The sequence below is a fragment of the Hoplias malabaricus genome, chromosome 2 (genome assembly GCF_029633855.1).
Source record: "Hoplias malabaricus isolate fHopMal1 chromosome 2, fHopMal1.hap1, whole genome shotgun sequence".
Taxonomy (NCBI): domain Eukaryota; kingdom Metazoa; phylum Chordata; class Actinopteri; order Characiformes; family Erythrinidae; genus Hoplias; species Hoplias malabaricus.
In genome coordinates, this window is record NC_089801.1 from 27329926 (window position 1) to 27357014 (window position 27089).

General features: G+C 35.5%; 1 protein-coding gene across 1 annotated transcript; it reads left to right on the forward strand.

Moving 5' to 3' along the window:
• The first annotated feature begins 6383 nt into the window (after positions 1-6383).
• Positions 6384-26412, forward strand: wdr36 (WD repeat domain 36). Its single transcript, XM_066660013.1, has 23 exons — positions 6384-6659; positions 10559-10586; positions 10922-11022; positions 11479-11596; positions 11763-11895; positions 12006-12060; positions 12171-12303; positions 13841-14016; positions 15649-15769; positions 15880-15945; positions 16200-16283; positions 16443-16597; positions 16745-16859; positions 17283-17448; positions 18276-18384; positions 19193-19272; positions 19676-19783; positions 22097-22194; positions 22304-22446; positions 22549-22665; positions 22803-22884; positions 24059-24246; positions 25060-26412. The coding sequence occupies exons 1-23, from the start codon at positions 6504-6506 to the stop codon at positions 25207-25209; spliced, it is 2682 nt and encodes an 893-aa protein (XP_066516110.1). The 5' UTR covers positions 6384-6503; the 3' UTR covers positions 25210-26412.
• Positions 26413-27089: the final 677 nt, after the last annotated feature.

Here is a 27089-nt window from a genome sequence, read left to right on the forward strand (position 1 = left end):
GCATGGTGATTGACAGGTTTCTTTGGCCAATCTGTGCTCTATGTCCCTTTTCCACTGCATGGAACCTACACCACTCGGTATGGCTCTTTTGCTTTTCCACTGGCCAAATCTGGTACCTGGTCCCTGGAACTGCATAAGTTTTCATTCCCAGCTCACTCTGGGTCCAACCATGCCGAGTAGGTAGTAAATGGTGACATGTAAACCCTGCAGAGCGCTTATTGGCCAGAACCACCATGTCAATCACCATGAAATGCAGCATAAACTCGCCACTTGTTAAGTTACAGCAGCTTTCATATTTATTTATATCGGTTTCACAACGGCAGCTTAACTTCACCTCGAGGTGTTTTTAACAGGTTTATATGCTCCTTGGGCCGAGGAAAACTGATATGTGAGAACCTGGGCGTGGAGCCGTGTTTAATCTAATAAACTAAAACAATACATGAATACAAAATGAATAAACAGCACTGAACTTTACCTCCGCAACAAGCTTTAAGTGTGCCCAGCCAAGCTGTGTCAAGTCGAGTCATGTAGAGTTAGACCCATGCGGTGGAAAGCACCATAACTGTACCAGGTGTGAACAGGGACTAAAAACGTACCTAATTCCAGGGACAAAGCAACAGATTTGGCTAGTGGAAAAGCAAATAAGCTGAGCCTAGTCGAGTTAAGTAGGTTTCATGCAGTGGAAAAGTACCAAAAATGTGACTGTAAACTTTGCAGCATGCTGATTGGCCAGAGAAACTTTGTTTACACAACGAAATGCTCTTCCAGCACAAAAATATAGCTTGTAAAATCTCCAAGCTATATTTGCAATCATACTGAGCACACTGAGCTTATTGCCTTCAATGTAAGATGGCAATAATGTCACTGATGTGAAACACTGAATAGCACCCCTTCTGGACAATGTTGTTAAATGTGTTAGTGAATAGGTGTGTGAGTAAATGAGTTAGAGAGTTAGAGAGATTTCTATGAGGTTCTTGGCATATAAGACATTAAGATGATGTTCATTCATTCAAATATAGAAAACAAAATATGCATTCCCCTTAAACAGAGGGAAGCACTTGTAATTTGCTGATGTTCCTCATACAACATAGATTGTGCATTTTGCATTTACCTCTAAGTTTTCCTCTTAGAGAAATGTCTTAAATAATTTCACTCACCCCCTGCTTATAGTATGCAAAGCTTTTCTGTAAATTGAACTCTTGAGAACATTTGTCATCTTATACTTTCTTTTTCCTGTGGTTTTTCATGTGAATTACTCATGAACACAGATATTATCAAGGAGATCTACAGTTCCTGGGCTTCTTTCATAGTTATTTAAGGAGTCTATATTTTGTCCATTGTGTCTTGATCTTTGTAGATCACTTTCGATGAAATGTGGTGGAAAGAACTGTTCAAAATGTGTTCAAAGGCAGCAAAAGCCATGAATTTGCTCTATAAGTAAACTGTGTGCTTACCTGTGGAGATAAAAAGTCTTAGGAAAAATAACTATGTCATATTTTTTCATCAGTTTCAGCAACTTTTCTTAAAGTAATATTGATAATTCTTTGCAATGGTCCAAACTAAATTTGAACAGAATCATGTGAAAATTAATACTTTTCAACAACAGCAGGTTGATAGAACCAAATAAAATCTATGAAATTTTACAGTTTCTCAAACTAGTTAAGGGAAATTATTTGTTATATTCCAGAGAATACACAAAAGACATGTTTCGACTTCACTGATATACAAAATTACACCCAATCAGGAGAAACCATGTGCCACATATAGCAATGACCAGTACTGAGGGGATGGTGGGTAAAACTACATAAAAATACCTTATTTCATTAATTGTCTGCTACCACTTATCCACTTCAAGAGCCACCAGTATCAAGAGCCACCCTGGAATCACTGTGAACAAGGTGGGAACACACATTCATACCTACAGGCACTTTGGAGTAGCAAATCTACCTACTAACGTGGGTTTCTGGAGCATGGGATGAAACTGGAGCACCTGAAGAAAACCCATATAGACACTCCTCACAGACAGTCACCCAGAACAAGGCTCAAACCCACAACCCAAAGACAGTGACAGTGACGCTACCTGTTGCACTACTGTGCTGCCCTACATAAAAATACAAATATAATTTATTTGGAAATAAAAGACAATAAAACCTCCTGCTTTTAGGTGTTTTTAAGTCTCATATATTTACCAGTATTTCAATTCACCAAGGTTACCTTCACCATAGTTCTTTGGAACAGTTGATTACCTTACATTTTCCATCACTGAGTATGTATTTAATTATGAGGTCTAAATGCTGCTTTCCACATGGCATACTTGGGTTCGGTTCATGCTACAACAGTGACAGTCCTTTAGCAATGTTCTTAACACTACATCTGTCAACCACTGCAACATGATTAAATTATATTTTTTGTTTGTTTGTTTGTTTGTTTGTTTTCTGGATATTTTTGGTTGGTGGTCTATTCTCAGTCCAGCAGTGACAGTGAGGGGTTTAAAAACTCAAGCAACCCTGCTTTATCTGATCCACCCATATCAGTGCAACACACACTACCACCTCACCACCACATCATTATCACTGCAGTGCTGTGAGTGATCCACACCCCACAAATCATACCTGCTCAGTGGTGGTCCTGTGGGGGTTCTGGCCATTGAAGGACTGAGTGGTAAAAGATGGATTACAGTCTGTATATGTAGAACTGCAAAGTGCTCCTGTATGGTCAGTGGAGCTGAGGAAGTGGACTGAGAGTATAGAAATAAGGAGGTGGTCATAATGTAATGGTTTATCCTTGTATAATGATATTAGGGTACTGTAAAGAGTGTTCAATCTATTTAACACGGTAGGTTAATTATACAACCCCAATTCCGATCTGGAATGTAAATAAATTAAAATAAGAATCCAATCATTTGCAAATCTCATAGACCCATAAAAGAATACATATCAGAATGTGAATGTGAGACATTTTAACATTTCATGAAAAATATTAACACGTTTAGAAATTAATGGCAGCCATGCATCTCAGACATTTTTGGATGGGGCAATAAAAGGCTAGGAAGTGGTACTAATAAAAAGATATGATTAAGATATGAGTGGTATGAAAACAAGCAACTTTTAGAGAGGCAGAGTCTGTTAGAAGCAATGATGGGCAGAGATTCACCAACCTGCAAAAATGTTGATATTAATGTTCGATTCTCCTGTACACTCTGGAGGGGGCGCCAGGCCTTCACAGGGCGATACACACTCACACATTCAAACCTACAGACACTTTTGACTTGTCAATCCACCACAATTATGTAACTCCATGGTGTATTCCCGCCTTGCGCCCAATGATTCCAGGTAGGCTCTGGACCCACCAAGACCCTGAACTGGATAAGCGCTTACAGATAATGAATGAATGAATGAAAAAATACAATTTAGTCATTGAATGGACAAAGACATAGCACTGGTTTTTAGATGTATGGCATGTAATTAACCACAAAGCAAATTGTAATCAGTATTTATGAAAGTTATTTATTATTTTACAAATTTCTAATCTTAACTTGCAAGTTGCTTTATTTGACTTTGAAAACATAATATCCAGATACCACTGTTAAATGGTGAATTTAGCTACTTTAATTAATTGCTGGCATAGGAATTGGAATGTGCAGAATCAGCTCGAACAAACCTCCACAGTAAAGCACTGTTGACAGAATGGGACACTATGGAGGAGCTGCATATGATTCTAAGATTAATCATTTTCAGTGCCATGCATCAGCTCGATAATACCATCTCAGCACTGGGCAGTAGATCAGCGCAATGGAATATTATGACGCACACTAAAATGCCTTTTTGGTGAGTGGGAGTGAAGTTTGTGATATCAAAAAATCAACATTAGTTCCCAACCTCAATGATGCTTTTATGGAGGAATGCAATCAAATATACGCAGAAACATATTCCTACCTCAAGTCTAATGCCTAGCAACAAAATAAGAGGCTGCTACTATATGAAAGTGTAGAGTATTTATAGGATATTTAAATAAAATTGTAATAAATGTGAATAATAGATTGCAAGTGCAGTAATCATAAATGAAATATATAATCATTATCTCTGCAACATATATGTCATATCATTTATAATTTCATAATATATGTTAAAAAACAATGATTTGTCTGTAATTTTTCTTTAATAAAAATTTCACATATCACATTGAAATATTAACTCTTGAAACAGACACACCCCACAACATGAATATCTGTTTCTATATGTTATATTTGATAGCGCTGACGTTGAATTGTTTTCAATTTTACACAGTGAAAATATACATTTTTGTAAATGAAATTTATACAGGTAAATAATCAAATCTGAAGATGAAACATTAAATTTTGAAACATGAAACATTTTTTTGCCTCTATTTCAAAGGAAACTTAGAACAGATTCAGTTTCTTTGATGTGGATTACCTGTGGTTACAGAATCTTTTGATGTTTTCTGACTCACTACCTCTAATTCACTAATATAACTGGTAAGCCATCATTCCATTAGTAATATGTGGTATATGTTTTATGCATATGTTTATAATAGTTATTAATTAAGCGACACAGAAGGTTTGGGATTTTCTAGTTTTGACTCATATATAGCAAGTCTGTTATGTGTAATCACTGTGTGCCACAAAAAAAGAAAGAAAGAAAGAAAAAAAAAAAGATAAGCCAAACTGATAATCAATTTGAACTGTTTGATATAAAAGGGCCTGCAGCAGTCGCCTTCACAAATGGCTGAAGATGAGGAGTCAAAAGCTCTCTGGTAAGTGGTGTCACCTTGAGACCAGATTTAAAGCAAGGCCTATAGATGTGTACATTTATTTATGTCACCTATTGTTTTTTTCTTTTGAAAACAGATCTGTTGTTCCTGGCTTTGGTATTCCTCTACATTGAGTTACCTTTGAGCTATCCAGAGAACAATGTTATATCTGGATGCCTTAGGAAAGTTCAGGATCATTGCATTGAAATAATCCTTAAATCACTGCCAGTGAGTTCATCTTACTCAATTGCTCAAATCATTTTATTAGTAATGCTTTATGAATATTTTAGTTCTGTTGGGTGGTGTACATAATACAGTGCCCTATATTCTTGTTCATAATGTAATGCTAGATACGTTCATCTTGCTCATTAATTGAATTTATTGTGTGTTATTATTCTATATGTAATTGTTGACATATATAATACACTACCAGTCAAATCTGATGACAGGAGAATTCAATTATATACATTTATATACAAGTTCCTATTTTTCCTCCACAGGACCTTAAATCTGTCTGTGCTGAAATACAAATGGTAGGTCTAAAATGACTGTTTTTTCCCATTTTCATTTAAGCATAATATTTCTAAGCCAGTATGTTTTATACACATTTTTATTTCTCTCCAAAGAGGATTGACTCTAGTTCTGTCAGCGAAGAGGTAGGCCTGTTGTTACCATGAATTTACATTTCTGTATCTTTTCTGTCTTTTAATCTTTTGTATTAGGTGTATTCATGATATTTATGATTTTTATGTAGTTTTATATTCTATATTAACCTTTCATACAGTCAGATAATCTTTGCCTATGTCTTTTTCATTTTCAGAATAGCACAGACCACGCATGCATCTTAAAGTACTCTAAAAGTGAATATACAACAAAGAATTTAAGCTCTGAGAAAATTAAGAAAAAAAGGCATTTATTGAAAATGCAAACAATTGATCAATTAGGAAGTTTTGTGGTAAGAAATTTGTCTCAATAATTGATATTAAGATGAATGATCTTTCTGTGTTTACATGTGGTGGTTGTTCAAATAATATGAATAAAATTCTATTGTTTGTTTTGTAATAGCAGAGGAATTCAAAGGATTGTGGCAGCTTTAAACAAGACACAATACGAAAGAAGGGATTCTGGAAATGTTGGTGTAGTTTTATCTCCGAAGAAATCAGCAGTAGTTAAATATGTCAGTGATTTTCTGTGTAGATAATCAACTATAACATCATTTGGTTGATTTTTTTTCTTGTTTTTTTGTGGAGACTAATTGAATTGTTCGCTTTTAGACCTAGACCTAGTAGACCTAGGTGTTTTATTATAATTGTATGTCTGCTCTGTATATCCCACACTTAATAATAGGCCACTTTAATGTACAGGGTTTTTTCTGAATAGTGTATGTTTGAATAAAATAGTTTCATTTGTTTGTTACGCCTGCCGTTTAATATGTTGGGCTTCATTTTAAAATAACTGGTAGAAGATCATTAAAAACGATGACTTTCAAATCAACAACGTGTGTCTTTTTAAATGCTTTTTCGAATAAACCACAAGGAGGTTTAAATGCATGTTCACTGCAGTTGGCCAAGTAGGAACTGACTAATTCTGGTTCAGACGCGAGACGGAGTGTTTACAGTGTAACAGTGGAAACCGTGGTAGTGAGCAGTGGAGAGACGCTGGATTTATCCCAGAAACATGTTTAAACTTAACGGCAGATAAAGAAGAGTAAAACCGAAGAAAAACTATATAAAATGCCGGCTGCAGGGAAGCGGGGAAGCGCAATATTCTCTGGATTTCGCGCTCTCGGACTTTACTCGAACCACGTGCCACACGTGCTACGTTTTCATAAGAAACACCGGGAGTTCTACGTGGTGACGGCGGTGGGACAGTGTTTCCACACATTTAATGTAAGTCAAGTCAAAAATTAAGGTTTAAAGTGTTCTCCTGGATTTTGTAAGACATCGTTTAAACTGAAAGTTTCCATGGAGATTAAAGCTAGAACCAGACAAAATGTTCTTCTCATTTCTGATAAAAAAAATGTATTAAAAGCACATTCACATGAAATAAAGAAAGCAAAAGGCTTGACAGCGGTGCTACCTTGTCGAAATGTGCTGCCATGGTGTATATTTTATAGTTAAAGCTTGGTACTAGGATATCTTGATAGGCTAAAACCACTATATCAGAAGATGGAAAAAAAAATAAAACTTAAAGCAGGATGTGTGTATGACATAAATACCCTTATGAGGGTAAATATTAGTAATTACGGTGATATGATTTTTTGGTACTGATTATTAATAACGCAAGCAAAAAAAGATTCCATAATGCACCCGAGGAAAACTTAATTATCATTAAAAAATGGATACCTCAAAATTGTCTCTGAGCATGCGCAGAGCTGCTAATAACACCGCTCGACAGAACACTCTTCCCTGTTTCACACTCAATTGTGTGGGTCTTCCAAATGAGGGCGGTTAGGCTTAAAATAGGTTTAGTACGAAATATGTGATGCATTCAGGCCGCTAGTATCCCTTTTTCCATCAACTGGTTCTCTTTCACTTTATGCATCTTATTTTGAACTTTATGTTAATTTTCCTGATTATAAATAGGTTCCAGAACCCGAAAAATCCATTCCCAGGTGGAACCAAAGAATACTAGATGTTTTAGCATGAGCTGTGTTAATATCTATGGAATTGTCATGCTAAAGACGCTCCACAAAGAGCATAGAAACTAAAAAGTTATGGCTCAATGGACGCATTTACTGCTTTCTGATATATATATATATATATATATATATATATATATATATATAAAAAGAACAGGAAAATGTTGCTAAGGTTTGTTTTCTGGGGCTGTGGTCAACATGACTGATCTGAACCTGCTATGAACAGTGGATAAACCATGACACTTCCCTGACTCTGTCTGCTTGTCTATGGCTCTGGTGCTGTCCTGGTAAAACAAAGAGAATCTCTGTGTAAGGTCACAGTCTTGTCCCAATCAAAACTGGTAGCTAGGTCACTGCATAGAATCAAGGTTCTAAGAACCTTTAAAAGGAACCAGTTTAAGAGCCAGATTTAATGTGGAATTAAAGGGGATGTCTGTGATTGTGGGGAAATGCTGTTTGTTTACATTCAGAAGTTGAGCATCTTTTAAGGCGGAACAATGTTTTAGATATTATAAATAAACACTTTTTTGGATATGGCTGAAGTGTAACTTTTCTGTATGTTTTATTCACTGTATGAATTACTACAGAAACTCATTTGTAACTGGAGTTAGTTAGTTTAGTTTAGTTTTGTAACAGTGTAATTCAGTTAGCCATCTTTCCACCTTTAAGTAATATAAAAACAGCATCAATATGTCAACATTACCCACCTATGGAGCAGAATAGAGCAATGTTCTCATCTTGGTTTGTCCTTTTAATGTTCAGGAGTTCTCTACATTGTCAAAAAAGTCCAAAGTGCTTCGTAAACACATTAGACCAGTTTTGAGCATGAAAACTGACAGGAGAGATAGAAAATGGTGAGGAAATCCTCATTTTGTATTAAAAAAAGTGAGTCACCATTTAAAGGGATATTTATGTTAGTGAAATAGCTGTTGTTATGTGGAAAAAGGATGGAATGGCCAATTGCTCCTTTAAACACCTATGCTATTGGAAAATCTATTCAGGTTTACATGTGTTGTGTTGTTTAAACTTTAAAACTAATATCAGCTAAAAATGCCAGATCATTTCCACTTTGAAACTGTGGCATTCCAAAAACAGATTAAAATCAGTTCAATTAATCAGCCTTTTATACGTCAGACCTAAGGGTTTCGAGAGGCAGTTGATGATATAGATGGGGGCAAAAGACCTATTCATACTGCAAAAGATCTCCAAGACATCATAAAGGCATTAGGGAATATTTTAATCTTGAAAATTACTGAAGGCCAACCTGGGCTCTCATAACACCTGAGCGTCGTAACAGATTGATCGACTGCATGCCATGCTGCATTGCTGCAGTAATTCAGGCAAAAGGAGTCCCAACTAAGTATTGAGGGCTGTACATGCTCATACTTTTCATGTTCATATTTTTCAGTTGGCCACCATTTCTAAAAATCCTTTTTTTGTATTGGTCTTAAGTAATATTCAAATTTTCTGAGGTACTGAATTCGGGGTATTCGATAGTTGTCAGTTATAATCATCAAATTAAAAGAAATAACCACTTGAAATATATCAGTCTGTGTGTAATGAATGAGTATAACATACAAGTTTCACATTTTGAATGGAATTACTGAAAAATTTTTTTCATGAAATTCTAATTTTATGACCAACACCTGTATAAATTAAACATATTTTAGTCTTGCTTACATTCTTACGTCCATGTGGTTGACTAAATTGATTTAACATAATAGCAGGAGTGTACACGCCTGATAGTGTGCAGCTTTCTGTGTTAACTGGGAATAGAAATTAAGGTTTATTGAACTTGTGATATAATTCCAGATGGATGATATATTGAGTTGTCTGCTCATTAGTGAAGCAATGTGCACTAGGAACAAGGTACCGGATGTTGGTATGGGAGTCTTTACGAGTAAATGGCCACGGTATCATACCAGTATCAGCATTTGCGCAACTCTTTTATATTTATATATATATATATATATATATATAATATATATATATATTTGTAAAAAGTGGTTCTTTGAATAAGGTTGTATGAAGTGTCTTTGTATGTTATAGCAATATCATTACTCTTTACATGAAATAAAGGGTAAACCCCAAAAACAGTCAGATCATTCTTTCCTCCACTGAACTTTACAGTTCTTCTGGAATCTATCAAGCTGGATTTATAAATCAGACTGCCAGATAGGAATTTGGGAATCATCAACATTTGGCCTTTCCTTTGTGCCCTAGAGGACACTATTTACATAATAATAATTAATTATAATATTTTAATAATAATAATAATAATAATAATAATATGTTAATTGTAGCTACCCTATTGTTCAGTGGCTTTACACCACTCTAACTGATGTTTGACATTATACATATTGACCTTAGTGTTGTGTGCAGCTGCTTAGCTTTGGAAACTCATGACATAAACTGCACAGTGCACAGTTCTTGTACTGATGTATTGTCCAGAGGTCATCGGGAACTCTGTAGTGGGCAATGTAGAGAAGGCTTGAATTTTACATGCACTGTGCTCAGCACCCAGTGGCTTCATATTTCCATTTCACAATAATAACACTTACAGCTGATGAGGGTGAATCTAGTGTGGCAGAAATGTTACAAACTGAGAGATATTCTATGACAGTGCCACTGTTAAAGGGGACATAATATGGAAAATTAAACTATTTCAGTGCTTGTACACATACTTGATTACCTGGAATGCCTAGCAATAACCAACTTTGAAATAACTCAGTATTTGTGGATTATCTCCGTTGGAAGCATTCTTGTTTTGCTCCACTTCCTACATCAAGTACAGGCTCATTAAATTTATACTATATCCCCATTTGAACATTTCCAATCATAGTGCACAAACTGAATTCATGGCAGGGTTGTCCTCTGTAAAGTTGATATGACCAGAGCATAGAGGCTAGTAGAAAAGTGAGAAATTCAAGTGAAAGCAAGAACAGAGAAAAGGGTGAACCATACAAAAAAAAAAAGGATAAAATAATATAAAAATAAAGACAATAAAACTCTTGAATTTCTTGGACTATTTTAATGAGATTTCACCTGTAAATTCTACTCTGTGTTGGAAAAAGAAAAGCAATGACTTGTTAAAATATTTTCTTTATAATTTCAATATAAACTCTGACCTTTTCTCTGTTTCTGCAGGTAAAGAAACTTGGAATCGTTGCTGTCAGTGAGTGGTGCACATAAATTTATTTCAGTTTGAAGTTCAGCTCATTTATTACTGTTTAATCAACCACAAATATATTAGGTTTTAATACAGACTTCTACGGCTGTAACCGATTATTGTAACATCACACATTTAACACACATCTTCTTGGGTAATGTTAGTACATAATAATATGTCCAGTGAATAGTGTGAAATAATAATAATATTTTTTAATTGTATTATTACTGTTCATGATCTCTCTTTGTGTAGCATTACAAACTAGTTTATTGTAGTGTTATGTTGTAATATATGTATCTTAATGTTGTATATTTGCCATATTACTATTATTTGTTATCCAGGTAATGCCCTCCCTGGAGACATTTCATGCCTTTCAGCTGACCGAATGCTTGTGTATGCAGCACATGGAAAGGTTATCTCAGCGTTTGCAAAGAACAAAGAGGTAAATTATAGGAGCATTAATGGGACTCAAAGATTTTAAAAAGAAGGTGCAATATGGAGGAGTGCAGTTTTCAAATTGGAAGAGCTGCCTCATACCAAATTGCAAACAAAAATGTATGTGGTGTTACAGTTGGGTAAATAAAATTCCTGGAGATTGATTTATGACAAATTATCATTTACATTAAATATATGGGAAAGACTGCAATCCCCCATACTGAACAGTTACAAATATAACCTGTTACAGGCTGTTCATCTAATTTTGTTTCCCAGTGAATTTACTGGATCAATTCCATGTAGTATTTAACAGAATCTAAAGTTGCTTTGTTCAGAAAGAACAAAATTTTATGAAATAGCTCGGTACAGATAGATTAACAGACAATTATGAAAGTGTGTCTTTCCTAATTTTCTTGTTAGGAAAACTTTTCCTTGATTAAAAGCAATGCACTTTCCTGTTCAGGTTGTCCATACCTATGAAGGCCACCAAGCTGATGTACATCTGCTATTGCCATTTGGAGACCATCTTATATCAGTGGACAAAGAAAGTGCAGTTATCATCTGGGGTGTGGAGTCAGAAGGTTAAGATTTTTGCATTGTAATTAACATTGATATTCATTGTTTTGAATTACTTTTTTTTTTTTTTTAATCAATTTAGCCTTATTCAGGCACATCCACACTTGCAGTTTCTAATAAAGAGACTAACTAAGCTAATAGAGCTTATTGTGATTATTCTTTATATTTCAGATACCTACTTGCAGATTTCATTTGATAAGTCATCATTTGAAGTTAGTGCTCTTATGCATCCAAGTACCTACCTGAATAAAATCCTGTTTGGAAGCAGTCAAGGAAGTCTTCAGTTGTGGAACGTCAAATCAAAGTAAGATGTTTAAGATGTTTTTAACAAACCTAGCACATTATTTAAAAACGTGAAAAACGTCCAAACTCTGGTGCCATATAGATTTTTAAAAAAGGAGTCTTTTTCCTCAGCAAACTTCTGTTCACGTTTCCTGGATGGGCATCAGCCGTGACTGTTCTTCAGCAGGTCAGTTTTGTTGCTCTGTTGTTTAAAAAAAAAAAAAAAAAAACACTTAACGTATATATTTTTTTAGTTTAATTAAGTTACAAGATTTTTTTTTTCCCTTACTTAACTAGACCCCAGCTGTGGATGTGGTTGGTATAGGTTTGGCTTCTGGACAGATTATCATACATAACATCAAATATGATGAAACCGTAATGAAGTTTCAACAGGACTGGGGTCCAATCACAGCCTTATCCTTCAGAACAGGTAACTTTACCTAATAATAATTTTTAGCTGTTGGTTATTGATAAAATATATTTATTGTATATAGTCTACATGTCCTTTTCAAAAATAAGTGTCTTGTGGTACAATACATTTTAATATAATCTAGTTGTAATATTCCCAGTTTATCCTGTAATGCGAGGTCTATGTGGGCACTAATTCTTTAGTATGAAATGTGACATTAACCTCGTGCCTGAAAGATCGTCAGTCACTGAGAGCCAAGCTGAACGGAACATGTCAGCATGTATTGAATGTATGTTTGTACACTGAACGATCACTGGATTAGGAATGCCTCCTTTGTATCTACGCTCCTTATTCATTTTTATCAGCTTCACTGACCACACAGGAGCAGTTTTACAATTACAGACAGTAGTCCACCTGTTTCTATACATACTTAGCCCCATTTCACCTTCCTCTTTAATGGTCATGACCTCCACAGTAAAGCCAAAGAGCAGCTATGATTTGGGTGTTGGCCCCTTCTCAGCGCTGCAATGGCAGTGATGTGCTAATGTGTGTTGTGCTGGTACAAGTGGATCAGGCTCATAAGTGCTGCTAGAGTTTCTAAGGACTGTGTCCATTCACTGTCCACTCTGTTAGCCAAATCTACCTCGTTGGTCCACCATGAAGATTTAAATTATTTTTGGTTGGTGGACTAGTCTCAGTAAAATGGGTGAAATGGCGATAAAAAAGAATGCAGAGAATTTATTAAAAACTCTGTAATTGTAGAACTACAGAGTTCTCCTGTATGGTCAGTTGAGCCGATGAATTTAAGAATGAGTGCAGATACAAGGTATGTGTGCCTAATCCAGTGATAAATAAGTGTGTGTGTGTGTATGTATGTGTGTATTTACCTCAAGCTTTCATTGTAGTAGATATAAATCATGTTGACCTTTTTTATGTCATGGTTTCGTTCACATCCTTTTCTTTTTATTGGCTTTTTCTGAGAGGAAAGCATTTACCACTAGCATAGCAATGATTTTGCTGTCATTTATCATGTTTGTATACATCCAGTTTTCATGAAACTAAGAGTTAGTTATAGTTAGAGAATAGCAGCATCCAAATTGAAGAATACATGACTTGAGGAACATATATGCATATATCCATGTTAATGTCCATATAATCCATATAATGTGCTCTGATGCTTGCTGGGCACTGACATAACATTTTAAATCTCATAGAAATCCAGCAGGAATGGTCATTTACTTATTGCTAGTCAGATGAACTGTTCCTGTTTTCATGACTGTATTTTAGCTTAAAATGTGGTCTTGTTCAAATGTGTATACTTTCACTATATAACCATGAACTATGGGCACTAAACAGTGTTTAAACACGTCCTACTGAGACAGCAAATAAAAGCAGGCGTAAAAATCTGGAATGAGACTATGGCAGGAAACTCAGTTTATGACTAAATGAAAAACACTATAAAACCATGGCTACTTCTGGTCACAAATATCATCTTTGTTAATTCTTTCTCTAGAAGTATCATGTAATGTACATTGTGCTTATTTGATCTACTGTTTAGATGGTCATCCAGTTATGGCTGCTGGGAGCCCTGTTGGGCATATAGGCTTATGGGATTTGGAGGAGAAAAAGCTGGTTGGTCAGATGAGAGATGCACACAGCACAGCTATCGCTGGCCTCACCTTCCTGCACAGTGAACCACTCCTGATCACCAATGGAGCTGACAACGCTATTCGGGTTTGTGTCTGCTGACTTAATTTTTCATATTAAGTACATTTTTTAAAGGTGCAATCAATAGCTTTCTTCATTGAATGTTATATATTATAAAGCAGCTGTTATACGGGCAGTTATTGACACGAGTGCCCTTGTGCCGTAACGTTTGGGACAAAGACACATTTATATCCTTCATATTGAAAGTTTAAAAATTTGGATATTTGCATACATTCTGGTTTCACTATGCTGAAATGACAACAACTTTTATTGCACATTTCCCCCATGTTTCAGGACACCATAATGTTTGGGACATAGTAATAATACATCCATTAAAGCAGTCATCTTTAGTACTTTGTTGAACGGTTGCTTTGTTGAAATTCTCCATAATAGACTTGAAGTGTTGAGTATCATTTTTGGTGATGCTTTGTGAAACCCAATTCATCTAGCTTCAGCTCTTGAGACCTTGTTCTCCTCATTTTTCTTTTAAGTGTATGGAATGCATGCTCATTTAGATTTAATCAAGTGACTTTTTTGGTCATTTAAGAACTTCACATTTTTTTAAACTATGAAAAGCACTTTGATGCTTTAGCCATATATTTGGGATCATTATCTTGCTGTTGGACGAACTGCAGCCCAATGAGTTTTCAGTCACTTACTGGAACGTGAGTAGATAAGACGTAAACACACCTCTGTATTCACTTTGTTACCACCTTTAGCACTTACATTATCAAGATAAGTACCTGTGGCAGCCATACAAGCTCAAGCCATGACACCCACACCAACATGTTTCATAGATGAGGTATTATACTTTGGATCGTGGGCAGTACCATTTTGCCTTCACACGTTGCTCTTGCTATCACACTGACAGGTTAATCTTGGTCTCATCTGTCCACAAGATGTCTGTAGACTCATAAGTCCTTTTTTTCCTTCCCCAAAGTGAAATCTGGCCTTTCTGTTTCTGTAGCTATCTAGTGGTCTGCAAATTGTAGTATAGCCTCTGTATTGCTGTTCATGACATCTTCTGTGGATAGTATTCTCATACAAATAGACATCTGCCTCTTGAAAGCTGACAATTGAGGATTTTTTTTACCATAGTATGAACTTATCTGTCATCAGCCGTGCAGATATTCCTTGGCTTACCATTCCCTTTGTGATTAATGAGTTCACTTTTTAGCCATGTAATAGCTTTTTTGCCTTTCACTGTCACAGCTCCTTTTCTTATGTTCACCCATGGCAACTACAGACCTCAAAGGTGTTTATAACCTTATAAGCAAGTCTAGGGGATTTATGTCTGTGCTAATGAAGCATTGAAGCGTACCTGAGTTATCATAAACACCTGTGAAGCCAAATGTCTCAAACATAATGGTGCCCTGAAATAAGGGTGGGGCAGTTTAATAAAGTGTTGTAATTTCAAAATAGTGAAACTGAAATGTACACAAACTATGGGGAGCAGAGGGGCATATCTAGGAGAAACATGTCTTTGTCCCAAGTGTAATGGGCAAACTTTTTATATGTATCAGACATCCTTTAGTCAGTGCTTTAAGACAATGTGGTATATATATTAACATATTGTTATTGTTTATTAACAATACATTACTTTATTAGAGGGTCAATTTGTTTTATTTTAATGGATTGATGGTTGTGCCTGTGGCTTAGGTGTGGATTTTTGACTCAGCTGGTGGTGAAGGACGTCTCCTAAGAGTTCGCCTGGGACACAGCGCACCACCCACAAAGATCAAGCACTATGACCACAGTGGCCAACACATTCTAAGTGCTAGTATGTTTCCATACTATTTAATTATTGCACATTGTCTTAGTTTAACATAGAACATAGAAACTCTGTGTAATCAAGATATGTTTACAAACAGATATGTTCGTATTTTCCAGGTCAGGATGGTACACTGCAGTCTTTTTCTACTATTCATGAGCGGTTCAATAAGAGCTTAGGACATGGTAAGGATTTTCTTGCTGAATGATTACAGAACCACGTCTGATACAGGATTTCCTCAGTGTTTCTGAACAGAACAGAAAATTAAGTTTCTTGACACTAAACATCGAGAACCATAGTTAAAGGTGTAAAATGACTAATTTCTAATGTTTAGTAACTACTCAGAATGGTTTTATCAGTGTCTATCTAAGTATACGCAACAGTATTTAGAATTTTGTGGCACACTTTTAATTTTTTTATTATTATTATTTTGGTTCAGGCTCTTTAAACAAGACAAAGGCCAAAAAGAAGGGTGTGGTGTATGACACAGCAAAATTGCCTCCCATCACCACGTTTGCATCAGGTGTGATTTTATTTACTTGTTTGTTTTATATATATTTCATAGGTTCTATACATATTTTATATATATATATATATATATATTTTTTTTTTTTTGTCACCAAGTTTTTAATTCATTTCATACAGTATGTATTGTAACACACTATATGTTGACCCTATGTAGAGAGTGCTCGTCAGAGTAATTGGGATGGTATAGTGGCCTGTCACCAAGGTTTTCTGGTCACCACCACCTGGAACTATCAGAAAGGATCAATGGGGGTTCACAAACTCGAACCAGAGCGTTTCAACAAGAACCGTGCCCTTAATGTTCACGCTACAGTATGTTTTTATTTAATGCTGATCCTCTATCTGCTTGTAAATCAGTCACTGTTGACTTTGAAGTTTTCTATTTAATCCTAAGCTTTTTCATGCACAGAATCTAACAATCTTACAGAAAATGTTCTTGTCTACTTCTTGCCTATGCAGGCTGTGGATATCAGTTCCTGTGGGAATTTTGTAGTGATTGCACTGTCTTCTGGACACATAGATGTGTACAACATGCAGTCTGGACTCCATAGAGGACAGTACGGAAAAAACACAGGTGAGCTCTTCCAAACAGGAGTGGTAAAACTTGTAGAAATGTAGAAATATAGAAACATAATTAAAAGGATTATTGAACCGTTGAACTATATTATCAGAAGAGCACTCTCCCTTGTTTTCCATGCATAGTCAATGACCAAAAATAGGCATCTTGTTGCTTCAATTTGTTGCTTGTTGCATCTCATCATCTTGTTGTGTATATGCTTATTTGAACACTGTTTGATTGATTTATTGATATAAAATTTGTATTTTTCTCAAAAAAGAATTGAGCTAAGTAGTACACATTTGAGCTCTGCAAAATGTAGAAATTTATGATTTACATTTTATAAGCATACCAAATCTTGAACATATGATTAATTTGGTTTTGCCTGAGGACACATTTTTATGAAAAACATCAGTTAATCTTGTGTTATGTGTTTTGCAGCACATTCTGGGCCAGTGAGAGGAGTAGCTATTGATGCCCTCAACCAGCTCACGATCAGCACTGGAGCAGATAAACTTTTGAAAATCTGGAAGTTCAAATCCAAAGAGCTGTTACACACAGACAGCCTGCCTGCATCACCTGCTTCAACACTATTGCACAGAGAAAGGTCAGAGCTATGAAATGTCTTTTACAATGGAGGACCAAAGTGTTCATTTACTGAAAATAAGAAAATTAGTCAGCCATGTTTAGATTTTGAGTTAGGATTGGCTTATATTACTTGGCTTATATAAACATGGTGAAAATTAATTTCGAGTGTCCCAAACATATAAAGTGTGTATATAATATTTAGAAGTTCTAGGATTTCTGCTACAGAACATTAAGAACGAAAAGCATAATAAATATTAATCGACTCAGTGGATAGATTTGAACCACCTATGGAGTAGGAATAGAGCAATATCCTCATCTTTGTTCATGCTTTTTAACATTTGTAGGTCTATTCATTGTCTAACAACCTCCAGATGCCATTTCTCTGTAGGGGTAGACAAAACCTAGCATACCTGACCAAGACCTTTTTTAAATTTAAAAATCTAGTTACAGACGCTGGGGTTTCATAAACACGTTAGACCAGTTTCAAGCATGCCAAAAGAATGGAGAACTAGCAAATGGCGTGGAAAAATCCTCAGAATTGTATACGTGTCTTTTAATTAAAATTGTGAATGTTGCTTTTAATCAAATAAATTTTGTAACAAATACAAATAAGTAAACAAATATTATTACCTCTAGTAGATATATGTGCATTATGGCTACAGTAAAAATGACATTGTTTTGTCCAATCAATATATCATTTTGGTCATTTGTGATAAACTGTTGAAATATGGGTAAAATATAACATGGATTAAATATACTTGCACAATTACAAAGCTTGGTTTACCATAATAAGAGGTACAATGTTTAAAAAAAAAAACATTTTATGCTTTGCGCACCCTGCTATAGTGGAATGTTTGCCATTGCTCTGGATGACTTCACCATCAGTATTTTGGACTTGGAAACAAAGAGAATTGTACGTCGTTTTTCAGGCCAGCGTGGACAAGTTAATGATATGGTAAGGGTTAAACTAATTTCTATATGTACACTGAGTCTTTTTAAGCATCGTCACTGTTTCAGATACATTTTGTTGTAATAACCCATGTTTTTATTTGTTCCATTCACACTTCAGCAGACAGTGTGAGCTCTTTCTTATAATGTGTACATTGCAACCCTTTTTTTACTAATATCATATCGTCTCTGTCCAGTGAAAAACATGTTTCTACAAAACTAGTAATTTTACAAGAGAAGGAAAAACCCTCCTTAACTTTCAATGGAAGTCAATGTAAAAAGATTTTATCCCAAGTTGATTTGGAGCATTTCTTTTGGTCCGTTTATCATGAAATTTTTACACAATCGGAAGGACAGCAGCAAATGAAAGTCCACTAAAAATTGACAAAAATGGAGATACGTGTATTTTTTTTTATTGGACATCAACATATATTCACCCTCGTAATCCACTCTTTTTAACATGTTCTTCTAATACTTGCATTTTTGAGATGTAAAAACATTGTTTAACAAGCAGAAAATTTGTTGCTTAGAGTTTTGTTTTGTTTGAATCCTAAACGGCCTCACAAATCGGTAATTAACTGTGATAAGAAATCTGATTTGCGTTTTGAATGTGGGCACATGTTTACTCAGAAGTTACTGCAGAGCACAGAACATCAAAAACATCATTTCATTTAGTGATAAAATATAGTTAGAAAACACAACTTTCAGTTCCACTTAATATATTTTAGTATGCCAGAAATGGATGTAGACACAGATCACTTACCCTGTGGGCAGATTTTTATAAGATAAAGGGGACTTTTTTTTATTATATACAGACTTTCAGCCCAGATGGTCGATGGTTGATAATCGCCTCCATGGACTGCACCATCAGAACATGGGATCTTCCCTCAGGAAGGTAAAACTATTGTAGATTCTTTCTCATGCTTTTGGGTTTCCTTCAGCCAAGTAGTGACCGTGGACAACATGTAGATGACCTTATGCCTGCTATCTAGTATGACGATCCACTAGCTTCTGGAGGGGAAGGCCAGGCCGTTTTTGGACGTGTTTCACTTTCTGAATTAATGACTCTGCTTGGTTTTGTGCGATAACCTTTTGTCGAGTCATCCTAGGTTTCTTTTGACAAAAAGCAACTTATGAAAATGTTTCAAGAGATAAAGCTGGTCTTGTTTACCGTGGTTAACTGTGACACCTAATGTGATGTTTTATCTTTGTCTATGGCTATTAAATCCCCTCTGTAGTCTTGTGGTAAGCATGTTTCCTCTCTCTCTCACCTTCTCTATGCATCTCGCTCGGCACAGTTTGGTCGATTGTTTCCTGGTAGACTCAGCAGCTGTCAGCATCAGTATCTCTCCCACGGGGAACTTCCTTGCGTCCTCCCATATTGACTGTCTGGGTATTTACTTATGGTAAGCGATCTTGGTAGTTGTTAATTTCTTCATCAGTACTTTTGTATATTTGTAAACGATACAGATAGGGACTCCTACACAAGTATGTGATTTTAACTTTTCAATTTCCTATGTACTATACCTGTTTGACACTTTGACCCAATAAAATATTAGTAATTATTACGGGTGAAAAAAATAAAAAAAAGTATTATTATCATTATTTATTTATTTATTTATTTTTCCATTTTTTATATGTCATTTATATTTTATAAAATGTATGAATTTAAAATTTCTTTTCAGTGTTTGACATACTACTCTGCACTAAACTAATTCTAACTGTTCTCTGTTAGTAAACATGAAATGTAATTTTTAAAAAGTAATAAGGATATTTACAAAAATCTCTGAAAATGTTGCTAATATATATTGTGATGTCACAAGTGATGTAATGATTCTAAACTGAAACTGAAATCCGTGGTTCAGCAGTGTATATGTCGGGTCATGGTGCATGTGATGTAAACTGTAGGGGTGTAAGTGAGGTTAAAAAAAATTGAGGATCAAGAACAATGCCGTTTTGACACATTTGTTGATTCTATATGTTCCTTTGATAGGATTTCTAATCATATGTTTGCAAGTAGAAGGTTCATCAATTTATGATCATGAAATTTAAATGCTATGAACACCCTGACACCATGGTTTGTTTATATAAAGTGCCAACTCACCATCGCCTGCACTCCTCAGCACTCGCCTAGATGAGGTATCTTGTGACACAGCTTATGGTGCTTCCGTTTCGGCGTAGTTCCAGGCAAGGCTGTGGTTTATTGACACCTGCTGGGTGTATCAAACCAAGCGCACTTAGTTGGCTTAGCTCCCCTAAACAACGATTCATGAAATGATATCCATTGTTTGTCAGAAACTGCTGTTTGGGAATGCAGACATTTAAATATGTTTTTTTGTGATTTCTTTTAATTGCAGAAACAATTTATCATATTCGTATAAAATTGTATAGTACAGTTGCACAATGTTTTGCATTATTAATGATTCAGGTAGAAACCCTTTCACTTGGTTATTTAAGATATGGTGTGGCAGCTACAGCAGCACTTTTGTTTAAACTTTAATTGGTAGAGATTTGTTTAAAAAATGTATATCAGAACTATGGGCCTTATTTTTTATTTTTTTTTTATTTTCGAACCTTAAAGGTTGATTTTTTTTTCTCTTGATTAATATTTATTTCAAATATTCTGAGAAACCAATTATGAACCCAGAATTGCAAATTAAATTTTGACCAGGCCAACATTTCTAGATTTCAGTATTTTATTTGCTCATTCAAACCAGCATGCTTGGCAGAATGTTAGAAAAATTCTCTGACCACAAATTGTGTGAATGAATCACATGAATTTGGAAATGGATTAATCATAGGAAATTACAAAATAATAAATTCATCAGAAGGTCAGTTGACTTTGATTGTAATAAAAAAAACCTGCTAATCTGCCTTTGATTTTAAAAGGAATAGTGGCGAAAGTAATACATATTTTTAAAAAAGCTGGGTCAGTCCGAAATGCTTATAAAAATAAAATATGGTGATTACTAAAATCTGGTTAACTTAGTATTAAATAGAAAATTTAATGTATTTACATTTTTTAAATGTAAATACATCATATTCTAAATTGTAAACTTTAAGTTGTTAAAACAATTGTACTGTTTTAATTGTCCTGGAGAACAAAATAAAATATTTCCATGAATAATATAAAAGTTGCCTTTTCACACCACAGCACAACGTTTCATTCTCTATCAGTCTATTTCATTTACAGAAACCTTCTACAGTTACAGAATGGTTCATCTGTTGCTCTGTGTCTAACAGTGTTTATGAGCTCCAGCAACATTGTCTGATGCACACATACCAGCACAACGTACATTAACACATCACGCCACCTTAGTGACAGTGCAGTGCTGAGAGTGATCCTCCACCCAGATCATACCTGCTCTGTTGTGGTAGTGTGGGAATCTTGACAATTGAAGAACAGGTTGAAAAGGGGGATCATTAGGTATACAGAGCAACAAATTGATTATACTGTGTAATTATAAAACTACAAAATACTCCTGTGTGGTCAGTGGAGCTCAGAATGGACAGTGAGTGTAGAAACAAGGAGGTGGTGATAATGTTATGGTTGATTGGTGTGTGTATTCTATACAAATTTACTATTGTTTTTACTTAAGACATTCTACACCATAGCATTCAGAGAGAGAGGGACCTTGAAATTGTCAAATGAGTGTTTATTACTTTATTTTATTTATTTACTTTTTTCATTTTATGTCTTGGTACATTTCCTGTTCCAGGTCCAACAACACACTCTGTACTTTGGTATCATTGCGCCCTCTACCTGCAGACTATGAACCATCTGTGGTGATGCTGCCAGGCACCTGCCCAAGCAAAGGCACGTGTTTTTTGTTCCTTCCTTTATTGTGCTGTAATTTTCCATTCTAAGTTTTACACATCAGATACTCATACATGCTGGGATTTGTGTTGATGACTTGTTTGAACAGATGACGAAGAGGAAGATGCAGATGCTGAGTGCTTGGAGATGGCTGAGTATGTGTCTCCTGCACAGCTGAACGAACAGCTGGTTACTCTCTCTCTGCTTCCTGACTCACGCTGGAAAAACCTCCTCCATCTGGACATCATCAAGGTATGTGTGTGATGGATTGTAATATTGTACAGTTTTAGTTTTTTCAATTGCTCTTATGGCTTCAGAGTTTAACAATCATCACTTTTTTCTGTTTTACAACAGAAACGAAACAAGCCAAAGGAGCCCCCTAAAGTGCCTAAAGCAGCCCCCTTTTTTATCCCCACCGTGCCAGGACTTGTACCTCAGTTTGCCCTCCCTGACATGTCTTCAGAAGAACAGGTGAGCATGCTAATTGTCTCTTCCTGGACAAAGTTCTTTACTTTCATATAAAGAATATGAAGCTGTCAATCTGAAACTTTTCAGTTTTACATTTCACTCTCCACTATTTGTGTATTATCTATTTTTCTTTTCCACAGTCCAAAGTATTTAGTTTGGGAGCAATGGCACAGAAGTCAAATTTCTACCTCCGGCTTGAGGAAGCATTCGACTCTAATCACTGTAAGGCCCATAAATTAAATTTTAATTCTGTTAAGTACTGCACATAAGATTTGGAACATTTAAAGGAGCAATAAGTAATTATTTCAGCCTTTATACCCTCTCCTAGTGGCCTGGATATGTTAAAGATTTTGTGCTGTAAAAGTTTTAAAAGGGACCATTGCTGGTAACACATGTAAGCCATAATATGATATAATTACTTAAAATTAATAATACATTTTACATAAATGAAATTATACTAGTGTATGTATATAAATTACATAACAAAAATGACACCTTTTATTTTGCATATCCTACATATGGACGCAGCCATTATTTCAGACGCACAATGGCTTTTTGTTAGATGTCAAATGGTGGCACAGCACTAAATTTGGAAGCAATGAATAGCCTTTTTGGAGATGAGCGGTGCCTCTCCTTGGTGTTCAGCAAAAGTAGCCGGATGCAGTTGGGAGGAAGTCCTAAAGCTCAGAATATGGAGTAAAAATAATGTGAATTAACGTGAACGTGCACTGGATTCACTCTTGGTGTTCGGCCAAAAATGTTACCGTTAGATGCTGAAAGTTAAAGTACAGTCTTTAGCGGTCATGGAAGAATCAGACAAATCAACATTCAACTTCTCAGATACATTAACATGTGGTTTCCAAAACACCACCAGCTGTTTCTCCCAACTCTCCTTTGCACAGGCTTCTACTTGTGACTTCAGAAATGCTGCATTCTGGCTCAAAGTAAAGAGACTGAAATGTAGTCGTGTATGATCCACAGCAAAGGTGCAAATATTTGAAGTTACTACTGTGTGTGCAACAACAGCAGTAAAAAAAAACACGTTGTTTAAGGCTTTTTTCTCCTTATTTATTTATTTATTTTTAAACATTGTGCCTTAATTCCGTCATATTAAGGCCTACATGTCTAACCAGGTGGGGTTCCTTTTAAACGAGGCCTGTTCCATTTGAGTGACTTGCATTAATTGCCATAAACCTGTTCATTTAAAGTCTAAAAAGCAATCTGATTCTTCATCTAATGTCAGATGCACCTATTTGAAAGAAATGCAAAAATAATAAATTCATGAATACATTTGCTCAGTGTTTCTGGTAAAAATGAATGCTCCTTAAATTGCAAAAATACAGGAACATAAACATGATGCAAGGTGTACTGCTAATGTGATGAATGTGTGCTCTAGATGAGGGTCCAGTGCAGCTCTTGAAGGAGTTGGGCCCATCTGCTATCGAAACAGAGTTGCGAAGCCTGGCACCAGACATGGGTGGAGATATTCGTGTCATGCAGAGCTTCCTCAGAATGATTGGCCACATGCTGCTGTTGAAGCGAGACTTTGACCTCGCTCAGGCCTACCTAGCATTGTTTCTCAAGGTCTGCATGAAGCTACTCCACTTCTTTCTGTCCAGTTTTAGAGGACTTGTTAGAGACTTAAATTATTTTCTAGGTCTCAATCCTTTTAAAAATCAATTAAAATATTTTTTTATTAGGTGTACAAATAATTTCAGAACAGGTTTCTGTAATGTATAATTAATTGTAATTCAAAATACAATCATTCTCCTGTTCCTTTGTCATTCTATGGTCATTCTGTTGCATAGTAATAAAAATGACAATTTCATTTTACTAAAAAAAAAAAAAAAAAAAAAAAAAATACCCTAAAAAATTAAGATTGCTAACCTGGAATTCATCATCTTTAAATTGTCTTAAACGAAGCTCACACATACATTTGAGTAGAGTATTATCTTCAGGAAAAGAGCAAATTTATGCATGTTTTGCAGCTCTTTTTTCCCTTCATTTAACTCATAAAGATGGCAGTGACATTCTTCTCACTTGCACTTTAATAATACTAAATATTTGTTGTATGTTGTTGAATAAAATGCCTTTTTTCATTTTTAACATTATGCAGCAGTTAACATAAAATGTGTAAAGTGCTCTACTAAAACAGCCATGTGGTTTTGTACCGTATTTACTTTTTGGTTCTATCTGGGAATAGAGCATCAGTTGATTAACTGTTGTATATTGAAAGTATATAATTTAGGCAGAATTGGTTAGAATTTAACTTTTGTGAACACTAAATTAGAACAGTGTTTTGCACCTAGAATATTGTTAGAAAACAAGACAATTGCCTTATAGAATGCGTTCATATCTTATGAATATTGATTTAGTGTTTGTTTTATTTCATTTTAGCTGCACCTGCGGTTAATTGCGGAGCATTCTGTTCTAATGGAGGAAGCTGGGAAAGTGTCAGAGCTGTTGGAGGAGACTTGGACTTCCATGCAGACCATATTTAACCAGAGCATGTGTCTCCTCTCGTACATTAAGAGTGCTCTCCTGTAGAAAGTGTCTGCATGTTAGCTATTTTTTTATTTTTATCTTTTTTATTATTTTTTACATGTTCAGTGTGTTTTTTTTGTTTTGTTTTTTTGCCTCCAGATACCCAAATTCGATAAAACTGCATAGTACAAAAAAGGTATAGTGGTTTGTGTATGTTTTCTGTTCCTGTATGCAAGGAACCTATGAAGAGACGGTAATTCACGCACCTGTCATCTAAAATGAAGAGCAGCATTTTTGCTTCCAAAGTGTTCTTAATTAAAGGTCATGTAATTGGTTTCATCTGAAGCAAATAACAAGCCTTCTGTAAATCCACAAACATCTGTTTAACTCCAGAGTGAGTTTTAACAGAATACTGACTCACCCATAGGTAACACCACCATATATTTACAACAGCAATTGCATATACCACTTCACAAGTCATTAATAATTAAACTCTATTGTGTTATGAAAATGTATGTTTAAGAGGTGCTATGAGTGCCTCGGACGTGACAAACTGGAGCTCAGGGCTGACTGTGTGCAAGTGTGTGTTTGAGGAAACATGAAGGTTGTATTTGATGATAGAACAGGTTCAGAACAGATGGGCTTCCCTGTATGGGAGAGCTCCAGAGCAGGCATGCTCTGCTTGAGCCTTAAAGAATGACCAGTCATGCAGGCCAGGATGGATTAGGATTCCAAATGGGGGAGTGCTGTTCCTACCCACTTTCGGTGGAAATTGCTTTTGCAGCTAAAGAAATCAGTAATGTGTTTTTTTAAATTATTTTTTTATAATTAAAAATGATAAAAGCACCAATGAGGGTTTCCATAAGGACCAAAGAAAAAAATAAATGGACAATTTTTGATTTTTTTTTTTGAAAAGAAATTATTTTTGGCTTAATTAAACTAGGTGTACTAACAAAATGGGAGACAACGTACATTTCGTTTGCAATATTTGTCACAATGTAATCTGGTGAAGATTTGTATTGATCTACAGACTGGTGTAAACTCATTAGTGAAAAAATGGTTTCTAAAAAGCTCACAAATGTGTGTGGTAGTCAATTTCGTCCCTGATAGATATTCCACGATCTATTGTGAGAGGTATTACTTATCGTTTTTAGGAACCACAGCTACTCTGCCAACAAATGGCAGACCTTGTACAGTTATATATGGAGGTACCTGGTGTGTTAAGTTGCCAATGCTGACTCAATCTTAAATCTTAATGCTTCAGCATACCAAGACATTTTGGACAATTGTATGCTTCCAACTTTGTGTGTAACACTTTGGGGAGGGCATGACTGTGCACAAATCAAGGTCCATAACTGTATCTTTAGTTGGGTTAGTATGGAAGAACTTGACCTGGCCTGACCTCAACCCCAATGAACAACTTTGGGATGAAGTAGGACCGGGATTGTGAGCCAGGCGCTTGTCCAACATCAGGGTTTGGTCTCATAAATTCTCTTCTGGATGAATAGGCCAAAGTTCTCATAGAAACACTCCAAAATGTTGTAGAAAGCTTTCCTAAATGAGTGGAAGTGTCCTAATGCTTAAGTTGTTTTTACAAAATAGTTATCCCCATGTAGGATGACCCACTAATGGGATATGTAGAAAAAACTCATGAGTTGCACTTCACAGAACTCATGAAAACAAATTGTAAATAATCGCTCAAATATTTTTGCTACATGTTTGTAAAATGGCAAAATAATGGATCAGAACAATTCCAATGTTAAGGGCGGCATGGTGCCGCAACAGGTAGTGTCGCTGTTCAGGGTTGTGGATTTTATCCCCTGATAAGATGAAAGAATTTGTTTTCCCTGTGTGCACATGGGTGTCTTCTGGGTGTTCCTGTTTCCTCCCATGGTCCAAAAACACACGGGTAAATGAATTTGATTACTCAAATGTGTCCATAT

What these genes read in the sequence shown, in the direction of transcription:
- wdr36 (XM_066660013.1), top strand. Translation starts at nt 6,504, where the DNA reads ATGCCGGCTGCAGGGAAGCGGGGAAGCGCAATATTCTCTGGATTTCGC. An exon ending in ACTTGGAATCGTTGCTGTCA is followed by an intron (nt 10,587 to 10,921) that starts GTGAGTGGTGCA and finishes TTTGTTATCCAG; the next exon opens with GTAATGCCCTCCCTGGAGAC. An exon ending in CTGGGGTGTGGAGTCAGAAG is followed by an intron (nt 11,597 to 11,762) that starts GTTAAGATTTTT and finishes TTTATATTTCAG; the next exon opens with ATACCTACTTGCAGATTTCA.